A 13,677-nucleotide genomic window follows, 5' to 3' on the forward strand; every position below is an offset into this window, starting at 1 on the left:
AAAAATATATTTTAACAAAATAGCAATATTCGATAGATGAGGTAAAAAAATTTCACGAAAAAAAATTTTCATTTTTATTCAAAAAATATATATATGCATGGATGTCTTTTTTACATTCCTAACTTGTTGCAAGTGGTATTATTTGTCTTCTTTTTTAACGGACACTTACGTGTTCTTACGTTTGCCGACACTTACGTTAGTGATCTGTTAGGTGAAAAAATATACGAAATATTTTTATTCAAAATATCCATATGTTGATATTTTGATATATTTTTTACACCCCTTTTTTACTGGCACTCACGTTTTTGCTATATTTCTGTTTTACTCGCACTTACGTGGCTCTTACGTTTGCTGACACTTACGTTTTTGGTCACTTACGTTTTCTATAATTGCGTTAGTTGGAAAAATATATTAAAAAAATAGCGATATAAAAATATCACGACATAATTATTTTTATCTAAAAAATGTCGATATTTTGATGTATTTTTCACATCTCTACCGGTGGTTGCGCGCGTGTCCCGCTTAAATAAATTCGAGAGGCGAGTTATTGATTTGAAAAAGTGCTGCTGATCAAGTGAGTACCGCTTTAAGGACTCGGCCGAACTCTTGCCAGTCCTCCCAAATGGTTGTCATCTGGGCAAATCCAGGAGGACCAACTCCTGGCGAGCTTTTCAGTGCGCGTGAGTGTGTGTCTGCAGGATATTTGCACGTATATCCTTGTGTATCCTTGCAGTCTGGCTGGCGCCGCGTGTTTTTCGCGTGGGTGTGCTCACAGAGTGCGTGTGTGTGTTTGATTTTCGACAGTATTTCTTTCTGTAAAAAAAACTAAGCAAAATATTCAAACAAGCAACAAATGCAAAATGTTTTAGTAGAAAAATCAATAAACTGGGCAATCGATTGGTTGTGGAGCAAAAGTGGGGTGGTCGAATGGAGAAAAAAGTGGCTTATGGCACCCAATTCGAAGTACATCTTCTCAAAAAACCAAAAAACTTTTTGTTTTCCACTGGACCAGAGTACAGTTACTTTTTGATATTTCGCAAAACGGTTTGACAGCCACTGAATTGCTGGGCAGCTGTTTTCTGCAGCCTCTGTTATGGTTGTTATTGTTGCTTCGCAGCTGCAGCCTCACCAAAAACAACAACAACCACTTTAACAAGGTGGAAAGGATAGAATGCGAATGTTGGGGCGAAAGAAGACTTCCCTGCGCACTCTCTTTCTCTCCGTCATCTCTTCTGGCAGCTTCCAGACACTCCCGACTCCCCCCACTCTCTTTGACATTTCCCTAAAACAACAACATTACTAGTATGATTCACTATCGAACGCCGCCCCAGCTCCCTCTTTGTGCCTCCTCTCTATTGTGAAATTTACCAATCTTTCGCTATTTCTTTTTTCCTCTTCGACTAAGAGCACTTTACTCAATAACCGTAACAGATTTAAAAAGGAATACCCTCTACGCATTGCCTTCCTTCAAAATAATAAGCCTATCCTAAGGCGTCATTTCTTTTACAACCAAGGATACTTGGTTACATTGCTGTATATTTAATTAAGTATTTTCAATTTCCGCTTAAACACTTTTACTGGGTTTAATTTTAATATCCTTTTCTGAATTTGGATGTTCCTAATTAAATTTCGGTGTGTTTATTACCTTTTTCCTTATTAACGTCCATCCAAACTTTACTATAGAGATACCCTATTTTAATCTTTAAAGATGTTCCCGCCCCTTCCTTAAAAAAATCATTTTTTATTAGTAATAAATGAATACAATGTTAAATTCATACAAAAGTTGTAAGTTTTTTAAACGAATAACACCTTAAGTAAATTTAAAAATACCTAATTCTTAGAGATAATTTAAATTTCAAACCATTTTAAGTAAATTTCCTTTGAAATTGCAGATGAGTTCCACTGTAAAGACGAAAAATTTAGGGGAGGAGTACAACTTAGGCATCTTTTTTTGTACAGTTTTTGCGCCTGAAAACTAAATTTAACAAGCAGAAAAAAAATCGAAATAGAGCAGCTTTCCGAAGAGCATGTAAACTTTAAAATAGAGCAACACAAAACACCACAATCCCAAAATCTGTATCTGCTGCACTGTTTAAAAATTCGGAATATCATCAGATCATTGTGCTTACGTCAAGAGAAGAAATTTTCAATTTTTTCTGCACTAAATGATATCATGGATAAACGGATTGGTCTGGGTCATGAATGAGTTGGTTCGAGAGTAGAGTGGGTGGTGGGTGGTGTAGGGCTGGTACCAGCAACCCCGCAAGGTCAAAGCGTGTACACACTCGCCGCCGGAAGGAAAGTGTGTGCGAATTGGACCGATTGGGTGCTCTCATCGTTGCAACTTGCGGTTGGGTGGTCACTGCACGAGTGCCTCTCAAACTGGCAAGTACAGTTGGAGTTCTGGGTCCCACTTCAGGGATTATGAACGTTATAACCACAGATTTTTTAAAGGGGTTTCCACGACTAGTGAACTTTTTTGAGTAATTAACATATTATTTAAACGTTCTGTAGTTAAACCTAACTCCAGACTTATTTGTTGGCATTAAACATTGATATACCTAAATTTAGAAGAGAAACTAACTACTTTAGGAGCGACAAACTTACCTCTTCAACTCATTGTCTTAAAAATGAACCTATTTACACAAGTTTTGGTCTTATTTACAAATCAGATAAGAACTACATACATACATATATATTGACTTTAATTAAATAAAATTAAATATAAAATATAACTTACTACCTAATTACTTTTACTTTTTATTAGTATTTTAAAAAATAATTTATTCTTTCATTCATATGCATATATTATTGATTTTTTTAACTTAAAACTCTTCAGTTTAATCCAAAATCGATTGATTTATAGCTTTCTTTTAATCTTCACGTTTGCCTGTTGCCAAGTGCCCAAAACTTATTGAATGGGAATGCTATTTCTATAGCCCTATATGTACAAACATATACATACATATGTGAAATTCAATGAGGCGGCAAAATACGCTTTTGTTCTTTTTTTGTGCACACGTTTTAAATATCAGCAGACAAAATCGTGATATTCGGATCTCGTGTGATGGAAAAAACCCCAAAGAGCCAAACAGCTTTGAAGTTTAAACTTTTTTTATGAGGGTCAGGTAAGGTGGAAAAGAAATAACGAAAGAAAGAGAATAATTATGGCAAACGAGCTCCGCATTATTTTTACTACTCGAATTTGTACAGTCACACGTGCCAGAAACGTTTGCACAAACACAGTGGTCTCTCGAAAAATTGAATTTTTGCGAAAAGTTATATGATGATAAAGTTTTAATAGTTGAAACATATTTTTTTTTGTATTTGTAACTGAATGAAACGCGAATTCTTTAGATCTAGGCTGTATAGTTAATTATTAATCGATTTGGTACTTACAATTTACTATTACATCTTGTTAAGTTTCTGAACTCTACATATTATTCACATTTTTGAAAACAAGTTATAGATTGATAAAGTTGTAATAGTTGGTAAATATTTTCTTTGTATTTGTAATCCTTAAGAAAAATAATTTTAAAACTCAAAACGGAATGAAATGCGAATTCTTTAGATCTCGACCGTACAGTTCATTATAAATCGATTTGGTATTCACAATTTACTATTCCATATTGTTAAATTTTTGAACTCTACATTTTATTCACCTTGTTGCCCAATGACCTTCGCTAGTTTGTTGTTGCTTTTGCTTTTGGTTGTTGCAGGTCTTTGTTAATTATTTGTGTGCATCCCTTTCACACATGAGAGCGTCTCCAATTGGATTGGGCTAAACCGGGGATGGCTGATTGGAAGGGAAAAGGGGCTTCGCTGTGGGTACAGTTTGACGTCCACTGGATGTGGTGGTGTTAATTTGAAGCAAGTTACCCTGGGTTTAGTGGCGACGACTCGACCTTGAACTTGCGGCAGCAACCACCCCAAAAAGTGAGCCCACCGCCTCAGCAAAACAACAAGTGGAAATTTCGCTGGCTGAGTGAGCATGCAGCGGTGGCTTTTTTCGGCCCAAAAGTCTGTTGCAGGCCTCTATAATTCGCCCCTTTCAGCGTTTTTTAACTAGATCCGTCCTTGGGACAGTGCAGCAAATTAAATCAATATTAAATGCAGCTTACTGTTTGCAGAGGCAGTTGCAATTGCAGTTGGTAGACGGCAATGTCAAGGCTGCCAGTGACGCGGCAGGTGCATCGTACACGCAAAGAATTAAATCAAGCTTCATCTAATTACACAGAAAAAAAGTAATAGAAAAGCAACTATTGTTACATTTATTCTACACTATTTAGTATCGATTTGGCGTCGAAAAGATGAGTATTAAGTTAAAACTTTCCAAAAAATCATATTGAAATTAATGGGTTTAGAAATAACACCAGAAAATAAAATTCTATATTCCTTAATTTATAAAATAAACTGAAAAGTTAAACTTTTGAATCTATACTATAATTTCAATACTGCCTCTGGTATACTTTTAATACAACCTGTACAAATTCTTAACTTAATGTTTTTTATTGGTGTAGAAAACTAAAACGGCTTTGCAACTAAAAATATTTAAAAAATAATATAATAATTAAAAGTTCCTGGTATATATAAGAAATACACAAAGTTCAACTTAAAAACTCAAACGTTTTTGACCATAAATATTTATAAATGTATATTTAAAATAAATTAAGAAATTAATAACAAGCAATATCTAAAGAAATGAAGAAATATCTAAAGATTTGAAAACTCTTGAAGAGCTGATTAGTATATTATTACCTATTTCATTTTTTAGGCACCTTTATAAGGTATTTTAAAGCCGTATAGATGTATTTGCCACCCTTTATATGTATTAATGATTTGATTCGGTTCTTTTAACGAAATCAATCTGCATCCCTTGTTGTTTTCAGTGTACTCGGCCCTTTGGCATCTGTTGTTATTTTGCACTTGCCATTCAATCCATTTTAATTCCATTTTCATGTCATGCAATGGCAATAGCAATACGCGAAGCCACTCGGTGCACATTGATTGCCCGGCATCCCAACCACCCAACCACCCACTGCCCTCCCACCTTCGATCCGATCGGCCTTAACGGTTCATTCCAATTACAAACTGCCCACCTGCCAGGCAATAACAGTAATTTCTCAATCGACAATGGGTGGGAATTGATTTATTGCCGTAGGAATTCAATAGGACCATTTACTGGAAGTGCTTTATGTAATATTTTCGAGAATTTTGTGGAATTGAAGACTTAGATGATATTGTAAATAATAATAAACGGGTCTTGTGCTCTTTGTGCGATTTATTACCCATAAGGTCGCCATAACTCTATGGGCTTTTCTCTATTACTCATTTCAATCGATCCCATTCATTTCGCAATAAACAAACATTTATTTGCATATGCAGTGGCTCAAAAACTATAAACACTTGCGTGTTTGCGTATTTATAGTTCAAAAGTTCAAAATACGCCGCTAAATTGGTAGCGATTACAGCAAGCCTATGATTGTTTTCCTTCCATTTGCATTGTGGGGATGGAAATGGGCACCCGCTGGGTGGTGGGTTGTGGGTGGTGGGTTGTGGGTGGTAAGGGTGAAAGGCGTATCCACCGATGACAAAGCAAGCAAATATGGAAATTTCGCGACCGAGCGTCGGCACAAAGAGTTGCGACCTTGCTGGGCCGCGATGTCAGCCATTGTCCTGGTTACTTTTCTTAACCCTCTGACCTCTAACCCCACCACCAACCACCGCCCACCACCCAATGCCCGTCGCCCTCTTGGCGTCATTTGTCTTCCTCTTGTTTGTGGGCGGGTTTTCTTGAGGTTTTTCTATTTGGGTAGGTCAAACAAGGGGTTCGGTGTTTGCGGCAAGTGCGAAATAAAAGTGTTGTTTCGGTTTGTTTTGTTTCCTAGTTCTTTGGGGACACCTTAGGTAATTAAACTGTTTACGATGTGTTTTGTACTCTCACATGGCTATAAAAGTAACATATGTTTCTCACTTACAGTAAAAATAGTCCTTTAGTTTAGGAAGTGCAAACACAATAATATTTGGCTTATTTTTTATAAGAGCTTTTTGAATATGTTTCGTTTAAACCTTATGAAATGAAGTTTTAATTTGTGCTGATCATTGATCATACTTATCTTTTTTATGTTTAAGATAAGTAGTTATGTTTATATTCGTATGAGGTTATATGTTTATAATCCTTTTTTTTAAGTTTAGGATTTTTTTACATTACCCAGAATACCCACACAAGGTACCTTTCCTGGAACAGCAGCATTTCAAATAATTTACATCCGTGAATTACGCAGTCATTGATCTTCATTGTAAGCAATGAAAACCCATTGTTTGCTGAATTTGCACTGATGACAACCATCTGAACAATAGTAACAATAACAACCAGTGGCAATTACAATTTCAATTGCGAGTTTTCATTTGAATTGTCGCTCTGCCAAAAGATCTAACCACGTGTGTCCGGCTGCATCTGGAAATAGACAAATTAAAGAAAACTAGATACATATTCCCATACCAAACAATTCATTTTCAATTGGAAAACTCATTGAATGGTTGTTTTCCGGCTGTTACCGGTTTAAAGTTGCTAGAAAGTGATGATCACACGTAAATTGAACGGAATTTAAAATTGTAGTGGGTGGAACCACGCGTGTTTTATAAAAAATCAATTTCCAGCTGATTGAACCAGTTTAGATTTTGTGTTTTTGATATACTACTAATTTGGTTTTAAGTCGTTTTTGGATCATAAAGTTTGGTGTGCTTAGCCCAAGTGGTTCAGTAGTTAGTTTGCTTGTTGTAAAATAGGTTTAAACAAATGATATATCATTTATTAATGTTTAAATTATTTTCAATTTGTTTACAGACATGGTGAATAATTCTCTATGGTTGAAACAACTGTGCTACCCCAAACGTCAGGTAAGACTGCCTTTTAATTTATCAGGAAGTACCTATTTAATTGATCAATGATCTTTCTGTTTCAGTTTACCAACTCGACACTTCTTAACTCCTATTCAACATAACAAGAAACTTATTATAATTAATTATTAACAAACCAACACAACAAACAACACTATCCACTTACTCAACAACATCAACAACTTCGTTTAATCTCGAAACGTAAACACAACAATTGCTTAAGGAGTCATCCAGGAGTTAAACGAATACAAGTGGAGTTGAATACTTCTCAGCATTGAGCACCGGATTCCATCGACAGCAGGAATTATTTAGCGAAGGAGAAGGATTTTAATTTGGAATATTGTTCGTTTCGTTTTCATGTTTTGTCCAACCCAGGGTTATTTGTAGGATTTTATTTATTTATTGCTTAACTTAAGGCAGAGCTGATCCACAGCTGGGAAGAGAGAGGCTCCAAACCGAAGGGTTTAGTCAGAGAGATAAAATTTCAGGGTAATTAGTCAACTAAGTATCGCACCTTCGCAGTTTCAAGCGGCGAGTTGTTCCCCCATTTTCATTATGAAAATAACGACAATGAAGTTTAAGCGCAAATATGGCTGTTTAGAGAATATTTGAAAAGAAATTCTCACTTATTAACCAATTTGTATTTTTCGTTTCGACCCTCATTTGTTACGTAGTCTTGTATTTTATAAGTTGTCAACAATTGTTTTGCACAATTCGAGTCATCCATCCACCCAGTTAAATCCGCACCACCCAAACACATACAGTTTTTGAGTTCAGTTTTCGAGTAGGGGGAGAGTAATCAGTATTTAGTTAGAGTTGAGAGGCAGTTTAGTGGTTTGCACCGAAAAGAGTTTTGGATTACCTTCAACACCGAACCACATTGTCGGCAACATGGAGAGCTATGCGCCGGAATTACTGTGGATGGTGGTCATCGGGTTCCTGATCGCCTTTGTCCTGGCTTTTGGAATCGGTGCCAACGACGTGGCCAACTCCTTTGGCACCAGTGTGGGCTCTGGAGTTCTGACCATACGGCAGGCATGCGTTCTGGCCACCATCTGCGAGATATCGGGTGCCGTTTTGATTGGTAAGCTATTAAGTACTAAATAAGTACTAAGTATTAGAACACATTTTAGATATGGAAGTACTACATACTAAAGATTTCTTATCTTGCAGGCTATAAGGTCTCGGACACCATGCGCAAGGGCATCCTGGAAGTTGGTCTGTACGAGGGATCCGAGGAAGTTCTGATGCTGGGCTGCGTGGCTGCTTTGGCCAGTAGTGCCGTGTGGCTGCTGGTGGCCACTTTCTTGAAGCTGCCGATATCGGGAACACACAGCATCGTGGGCTCCACCATTGGATTTTCCCTGGTGGCCCGTGGCGTCCAGGGCCTCAAGTGGTCCACTCTGGGCACCATCGTGGGATCGTGGTTCATCTCGCCGGTGATGAGCGGAGTTGTGAGCATCCTGCTCTTCCTGGCCATTCGCCGCTTCATCCTTCGTGCCCAGGAGCCGCTCAAGGCGGGATTCCGATCGCTGCCGATCTTCTACGGCGTGACGTTCTTCATCAATGTGATTAGCGTGGTGCTGGACGGTCCCAAGCTGCTCTACATGGACAACATCCCCACGTGGATAGCCCTGACCGCCAGTTTTGGCCTGTCTTTGCTGGTGGCCCTGCTTACGCAGTTGGTAATAGTTCCTCTGCAGCGGCGCAAGATCGCCAAGCGGTTGCGGGCCGAGAACCCCGTCAAGTTCAACTTCGAGGACTCTGTGGGTGAGTTGATTACGCATAGTTTAAATGTTTTATTACTGCTTCTATATTAATAAGGTGTATTAGTGTGAATTTAAAAGTTAACCCATGAGCCTCTCAGATCAAATGCTAGCCTTGTGAAAGATTCAGACTATTATTTTTGTTTAAACAACCTAAAAATTTTAAGATGTCACATGATGATGCGCAAATAAGTAAACACCAACTAGTACTCTCTTTGCTTGAGACATCTTTCAACGATATGGGTATAAATACTCCGGCTTTGCTTAGAAGAAAGCACATCTGTCACCGCAGTCGAAGATATCTTCCAAGATGCGGTCCCAGCTAGCTTTTTTCCTTGGCTTCGTGGCCCTCGTTTCGATAGCCTTCCCAGCCACTGGTCAAGGCACGCCGCCTGCTGCCACGCCTTCCTCTCCTGCCTCGCCGACCTCTCCAACCTCTCCAACTTCTCCAACTTCTCCAACTTCTCCAACCTCTCCAACTTCTCCAACCTCTCCAACTTCTCCAACCTCACCAGCTTCTCCGACCACGCCCACTTCCCCGTCGTCTTCAACATCGCCCACCACCCCAACGTCCGACACCACCCCCACCACTGCCACTTCTCCGAGCACCTCGGCAACCCAAAGCAACACCACCGAAGCCTCGAGAAAGAAGCACAAGAATACCAGTCGCCATAAGAATAAAACAAAGAGACCAGCCAAGAAACACAAGATAGTCCGCAAACGTGGAAGAAGGGGCAGAGGTAACAGAAAGCCATCCCGCCGGAATCAAAGGAGATCCCAGAACGTAAATCCTAAAAGATTTGGCTAGCAACCAAAGCCTTAAATGTATATTATATACATTTATATAATAAGTACAATATATTAAATGGGTATAGATTCGACCCTTAAATATATATGTCGTTGTGTGACTTCCGTTAAAACGAAGGTTCCTGGCGAATAAGTTTAATCAGGGTCAAAATGCATGAAAGCTCTAATCTATTATCGCCGAATTTGTTGCTTTTATATTAAAAACATTTTTTGTTTGGAAAACACAATTTGTATGTGAGACTTCCTTAGGTCATCCGTGTGAGAGCTGTGATCTGTGATTTCAGATTCAGTTTCCAAAGCTTCTGATTTAGCGCAAGTTTGTTATCCAAAGGTGTCTCCCACAACGTTAATGTCGACCTAACATTTTAAAAAGTTTTTTTTCCAAAATTTGTAAATGAGATTTGGTTTTGATCATCAAAAACCATAGACTGAAATATTTTTTGGTTGTCCGTTGAGGCACTGAGAAGATATGCTTAAAGTAACTTAGCTTTTTTCACTACCACACCTAGCCTACAGCTCCATCTATCTTCGTCTTCTATAGCGCCACTTGGTCTACCGCGCCAAGTCTATAGCGCCCCTATCTATATTATTATTTGGTTAATAACTTTTTAATGAGTTGTGCGATTTTATTAATATTTGGCGTGTACACAGATATTAATAATAAAAACAAACTCTCATTCGTTTGTGGACGTTAGAGTGGGCGTGCCACCCTCCTGAAATAAGAGAAAAAGCTTACAAATCTACATGCGAAATCCGAAATATCTAGCTTTTGTAGTTTCCGAAATCTCAGCGTTCATACGGAAGGACAGACAGGCAGAAAGACAGACCGGGAACGCTTCCTTTCACCTGTTACATTCTTTCTGACGAATATAGCATACCCTTTCACTCTACGAGTAACAGGTATAAAATACCGTCGAGTAGAGGCGAGAAATATCGATGTGTAAATGTTTATCTACATTAGATTTTTACCTTTTAGACTACACTTTTATTTACTGGCTGAGACGTTCCTGATAGATACAGATAGATAGTTTCTTGGTAGATACGGTCTTATGGTCATAACTTGTTAACTAAAGGTCTAAATTGAAAAATCTTAACAATTTGCCGATGGGTATTCCCGAGCGAAATAAAATAAATTTTATTTAAATTTTAGTTTTCGAAAATGTGGGTGCTGTTTTACTCGTATGATATGTTTCCATATTACCAAGTTTTGAATTTAAAACCAATTAAATTATTGGAGTATTTTCAATGAAATGATCATTTAATATTGCAAGCATAATAAATCTTAAAATAAAACTAAAATAACATGTAGGGTTCACATAGTGCGTTAGGGTCGTTTAACAAAATCTTCTAGGTCTGTCGAAATCAGGCATTTTCCTTAATTAAGGCGCGTGCGGTTCCCGTTCCTGTGGCGGATGGTGGTGATCTTGTTCGGTCTGGTGATCTTATTCTTGTAATGGGTAACAACTTTCACCTTCTTGTTAGGAGACACTGTGGTGGGAGCTGCGGTGGTGGAGTCTGTGCTGTTTCCGGTGGGAGAAGTGGGCGTTGTTGAGTCCGAAGGGGTGGTGGGCGTGGCCGGAGAAGTGGGAGTGGTTGGTGAAGTTGGAGTAGTTGGAGAAGTTGGAGTAGTTGGAGAGGCAGGAGCGGACGGCGTGGCCGGAGCAGGGGGCGTGGCCGGAGCAGGGGGCGTGGCTTGACCAGTGGCTTGCAAGGCAATCGAAACGAGGGTCACGAAGCCAAGGAAGAAAGCTAGCTGGGATCGCATCTTGGGTGATATTTTCGACTGTGGTGGCAGATGTGCTTTATTCCAAGCGAAAGCAGAGTATTTATAGCCAAATTGTAGGAAGATGTGTTTTAAATATTTATCCAAGCAAACTGTTTATTTATGTGCGTAAAGTCGCTATTTACCAAGTGCCATCAAAAATTATTAAGAACTAGGCCGTTTATAAAAATATCGAGCCACCTTTTCTTTGCCTTATGATATTCAATCAATGTAAATATTTAGCTAGAACAATTTAGGCCTCGTTCGACTTTTGAACAGAACAAATCTATGAGCTTATTTTTTCGATACCATAGTATTGCTTATAAAAATAAATAATTCAAAATGTCCTTTCAGAATCCTCGCCGTCGGGCAGTCCCAAGAAGCAGCGCCGCCCGTTGTCGCTGGTCAGCGAAGGAAAACCACTGCCCGCCATTGCAGAAATTACCGAGCTGGTCTCGTTGAGCGACAATTCGCCCAGGACCTTCAAGCTGGCTCCCTTCGGACTGGCGGCCAAGAACAACAACGCGCCCGGCGAGGAGTACAAGATCGATCCGCAGCTGATCAAGAAGGCCGAGGACCTGCTGGGGAAGGCTAGCCTGGACAACACCGATCTGACGATCACCAGCCTGAATTTCATCGACGAGCAGCAGCAGCAGCAACAGCAGCAGCAGCAAAATGGACGCAAGTTGCAGGAGTGCTTCAAGCGGATGCAGTCGCCCAAGGAGGAACAAAAGGTACAGTCATGGAACTGTGAAAAGATCACACATAGTGATGTAGATGTGGACCGATGTGTATATACAGGAACCATCATTTTCTTTCCATTTACAGCACAAGGCGAGCCCCATCGGAACGGATTTGGACACCGGCGCTACCAAGGCCATCAACAACAACCTCCAAGTGGTGGAGAGCGCCGGCAGCCTTGATCTGATGATCAGTTCCACACTGTCGCCCAACTCCAGCAAGGTTCCTCTGATCGAGAGCAAGGAGGCTCTAAATGAGCAGGAGGAGGAACTGAAGCGGGCAGCGGCCGGAGGACGAAGAACCAGCGGCCCGGAGGAGACCCAGGAGATTTCAATGCTCTTCTCGTTCCTGCAGATCCTGACAGCCACCTTCGGCAGTTTCGCACACGGCGGCAATGATGTGAGCAACGCCATCGGCCCACTGATTGCACTCTATATGATCTATCGCGAGGGATCGGTTATGCAGCGGGCGGAAAGCCCCATCTACATTCTCATCTACGGCGGCATTGGTATATCCGTGGGTCTCTGGTTGTGGGGACGACGCGTCATCGAGACCATTGGCAATGACCTCACCAAAATCACTTCATCGACGTGAGTTCTAATATTAAAAGAATATATTTAAAAGTATAACTAAGCAATTTAACTATATTTTCTGTTTTTTTTTCAGTGGCTTTACCATTGAAGTCGGAGCTGCCATCACCGTACTGCTGGCCAGCAAAATTGGCTTGCCCATTTCGACCACTCACTGCAAGGTCGGTTCGGTGGTTTTCGTTGGTCATGTGAGTGCGGCGGGTCGCAAGAAGAGTCTGCCAAGGGATCAGGAACATCAGGCAGGAGTCGACAAGGATGCCCCCAGCAATGTCGCACCCACGATGGACGGCAGTGTCGATTGGCATCTCTTCCGGAACATTGCCTACGCCTGGATTGTGACGGTTCCGGTTACGGCTCTCCTGAGCGCCGGAATGATGTACGTGCTATGTGCCCTTGCCGTGGACGACATGGGTGGAGTGTAGAGATGGGCCAGAGATCGCCATTCAATTATTAATTGTAATTGCAAAACCAAAATAATGTTTCGTAATTGTACAAGTTGGAAAACACAAAACTTAATATTAAACACGCAAGAGGAAACTCGAGAAAAGTGAGAAAATCTTAACTAAATTACTCGCCTAACTACAACATTGTACTTAGCTCATAGAACGTCTCTGAGTCTAACTGATATTAATATTGTTTAATATGTGTACGCCAAGCATGTCGTGATTTGATTTTATATTTATACACTCCGATTTGTGTTTATATCAGAATTGCACTTTATTTATAATGCATTTGAAATTCTTTTGTAGATTTAATCCGAAACCACTCAAATTATTTTACACCACTCAATAGAGCAGAGCAAAACACTTGAATAAAATACAAACTATGTACAACAGAAAATGTTTATACGATCTGGTCATGACCAATTTTTCGATTTCTACAATTTGTGTGTAACTTTCGTTTTGATTTCGTTTAGATTTCGTTTACACGGTACAATTGGTTTAAGGTTCGGTTAAATACTATTCAAAAACCTAACTTATGAGGCTCTCCTGTCCGTTTAAAATTTACATTCCATTGAGAGCCAATTCGTATAGTATTTCACTATGTAGATATACGAAAAATAAATAAAAAGTTATGACATACAATAATCTGTTTCCTTACAGTTCGGACT

The 13,677-nt window shown here is 39.7% G+C and overlaps 1 protein-coding gene across 1 annotated transcript; it reads left to right on the forward strand.

Annotated features, from left to right (window-relative positions):
• The first annotated feature begins 439 nt into the window (after positions 1-439).
• NaPi-III (Na[+]-dependent inorganic phosphate cotransporter type III) lies at positions 440-13,406 on the forward strand. Its single transcript, XM_017079944.4, has 7 exons — positions 440-574; positions 6,848-6,900; positions 6,966-7,984; positions 8,074-8,670; positions 11,590-11,969; positions 12,064-12,566; positions 12,643-13,406. Exons 3-7 carry the CDS (start codon positions 7,792-7,794, stop codon positions 12,986-12,988), a joined length of 2,019 nt encoding a protein of 672 aa, XP_016935433.4. The 5' UTR covers positions 440-574; positions 6,848-6,900; positions 6,966-7,791; the 3' UTR covers positions 12,989-13,406.
• Positions 13,407-13,677: the final 271 nt, after the last annotated feature.

This window comes from Drosophila suzukii, chromosome 3 (assembly GCF_043229965.1).
Source record: "Drosophila suzukii chromosome 3, CBGP_Dsuzu_IsoJpt1.0, whole genome shotgun sequence".
Classification (NCBI taxonomy): Eukaryota; Metazoa; Arthropoda; class Insecta; order Diptera; family Drosophilidae; genus Drosophila; species Drosophila suzukii.

Bases quoted from the DNA above. Each gene is read 5' to 3' on its own strand.
- NaPi-III (XM_017079944.4), top strand. From the start codon at position 7,792: ATGGAGAGCTATGCGCCGGAATTACTGTGGATGGTGGTCATCGGGTTC. The intron at 7,985-8,073 runs GTAAGCTATTAA...CTTATCTTGCAG, and splicing joins ATCGGGTGCCGTTTTGATTG to GCTATAAGGTCTCGGACACC. The intron at 8,671-11,589 runs GTGAGTTGATTA...ATGTCCTTTCAG, and splicing joins CAACTTCGAGGACTCTGTGG to AATCCTCGCCGTCGGGCAGT.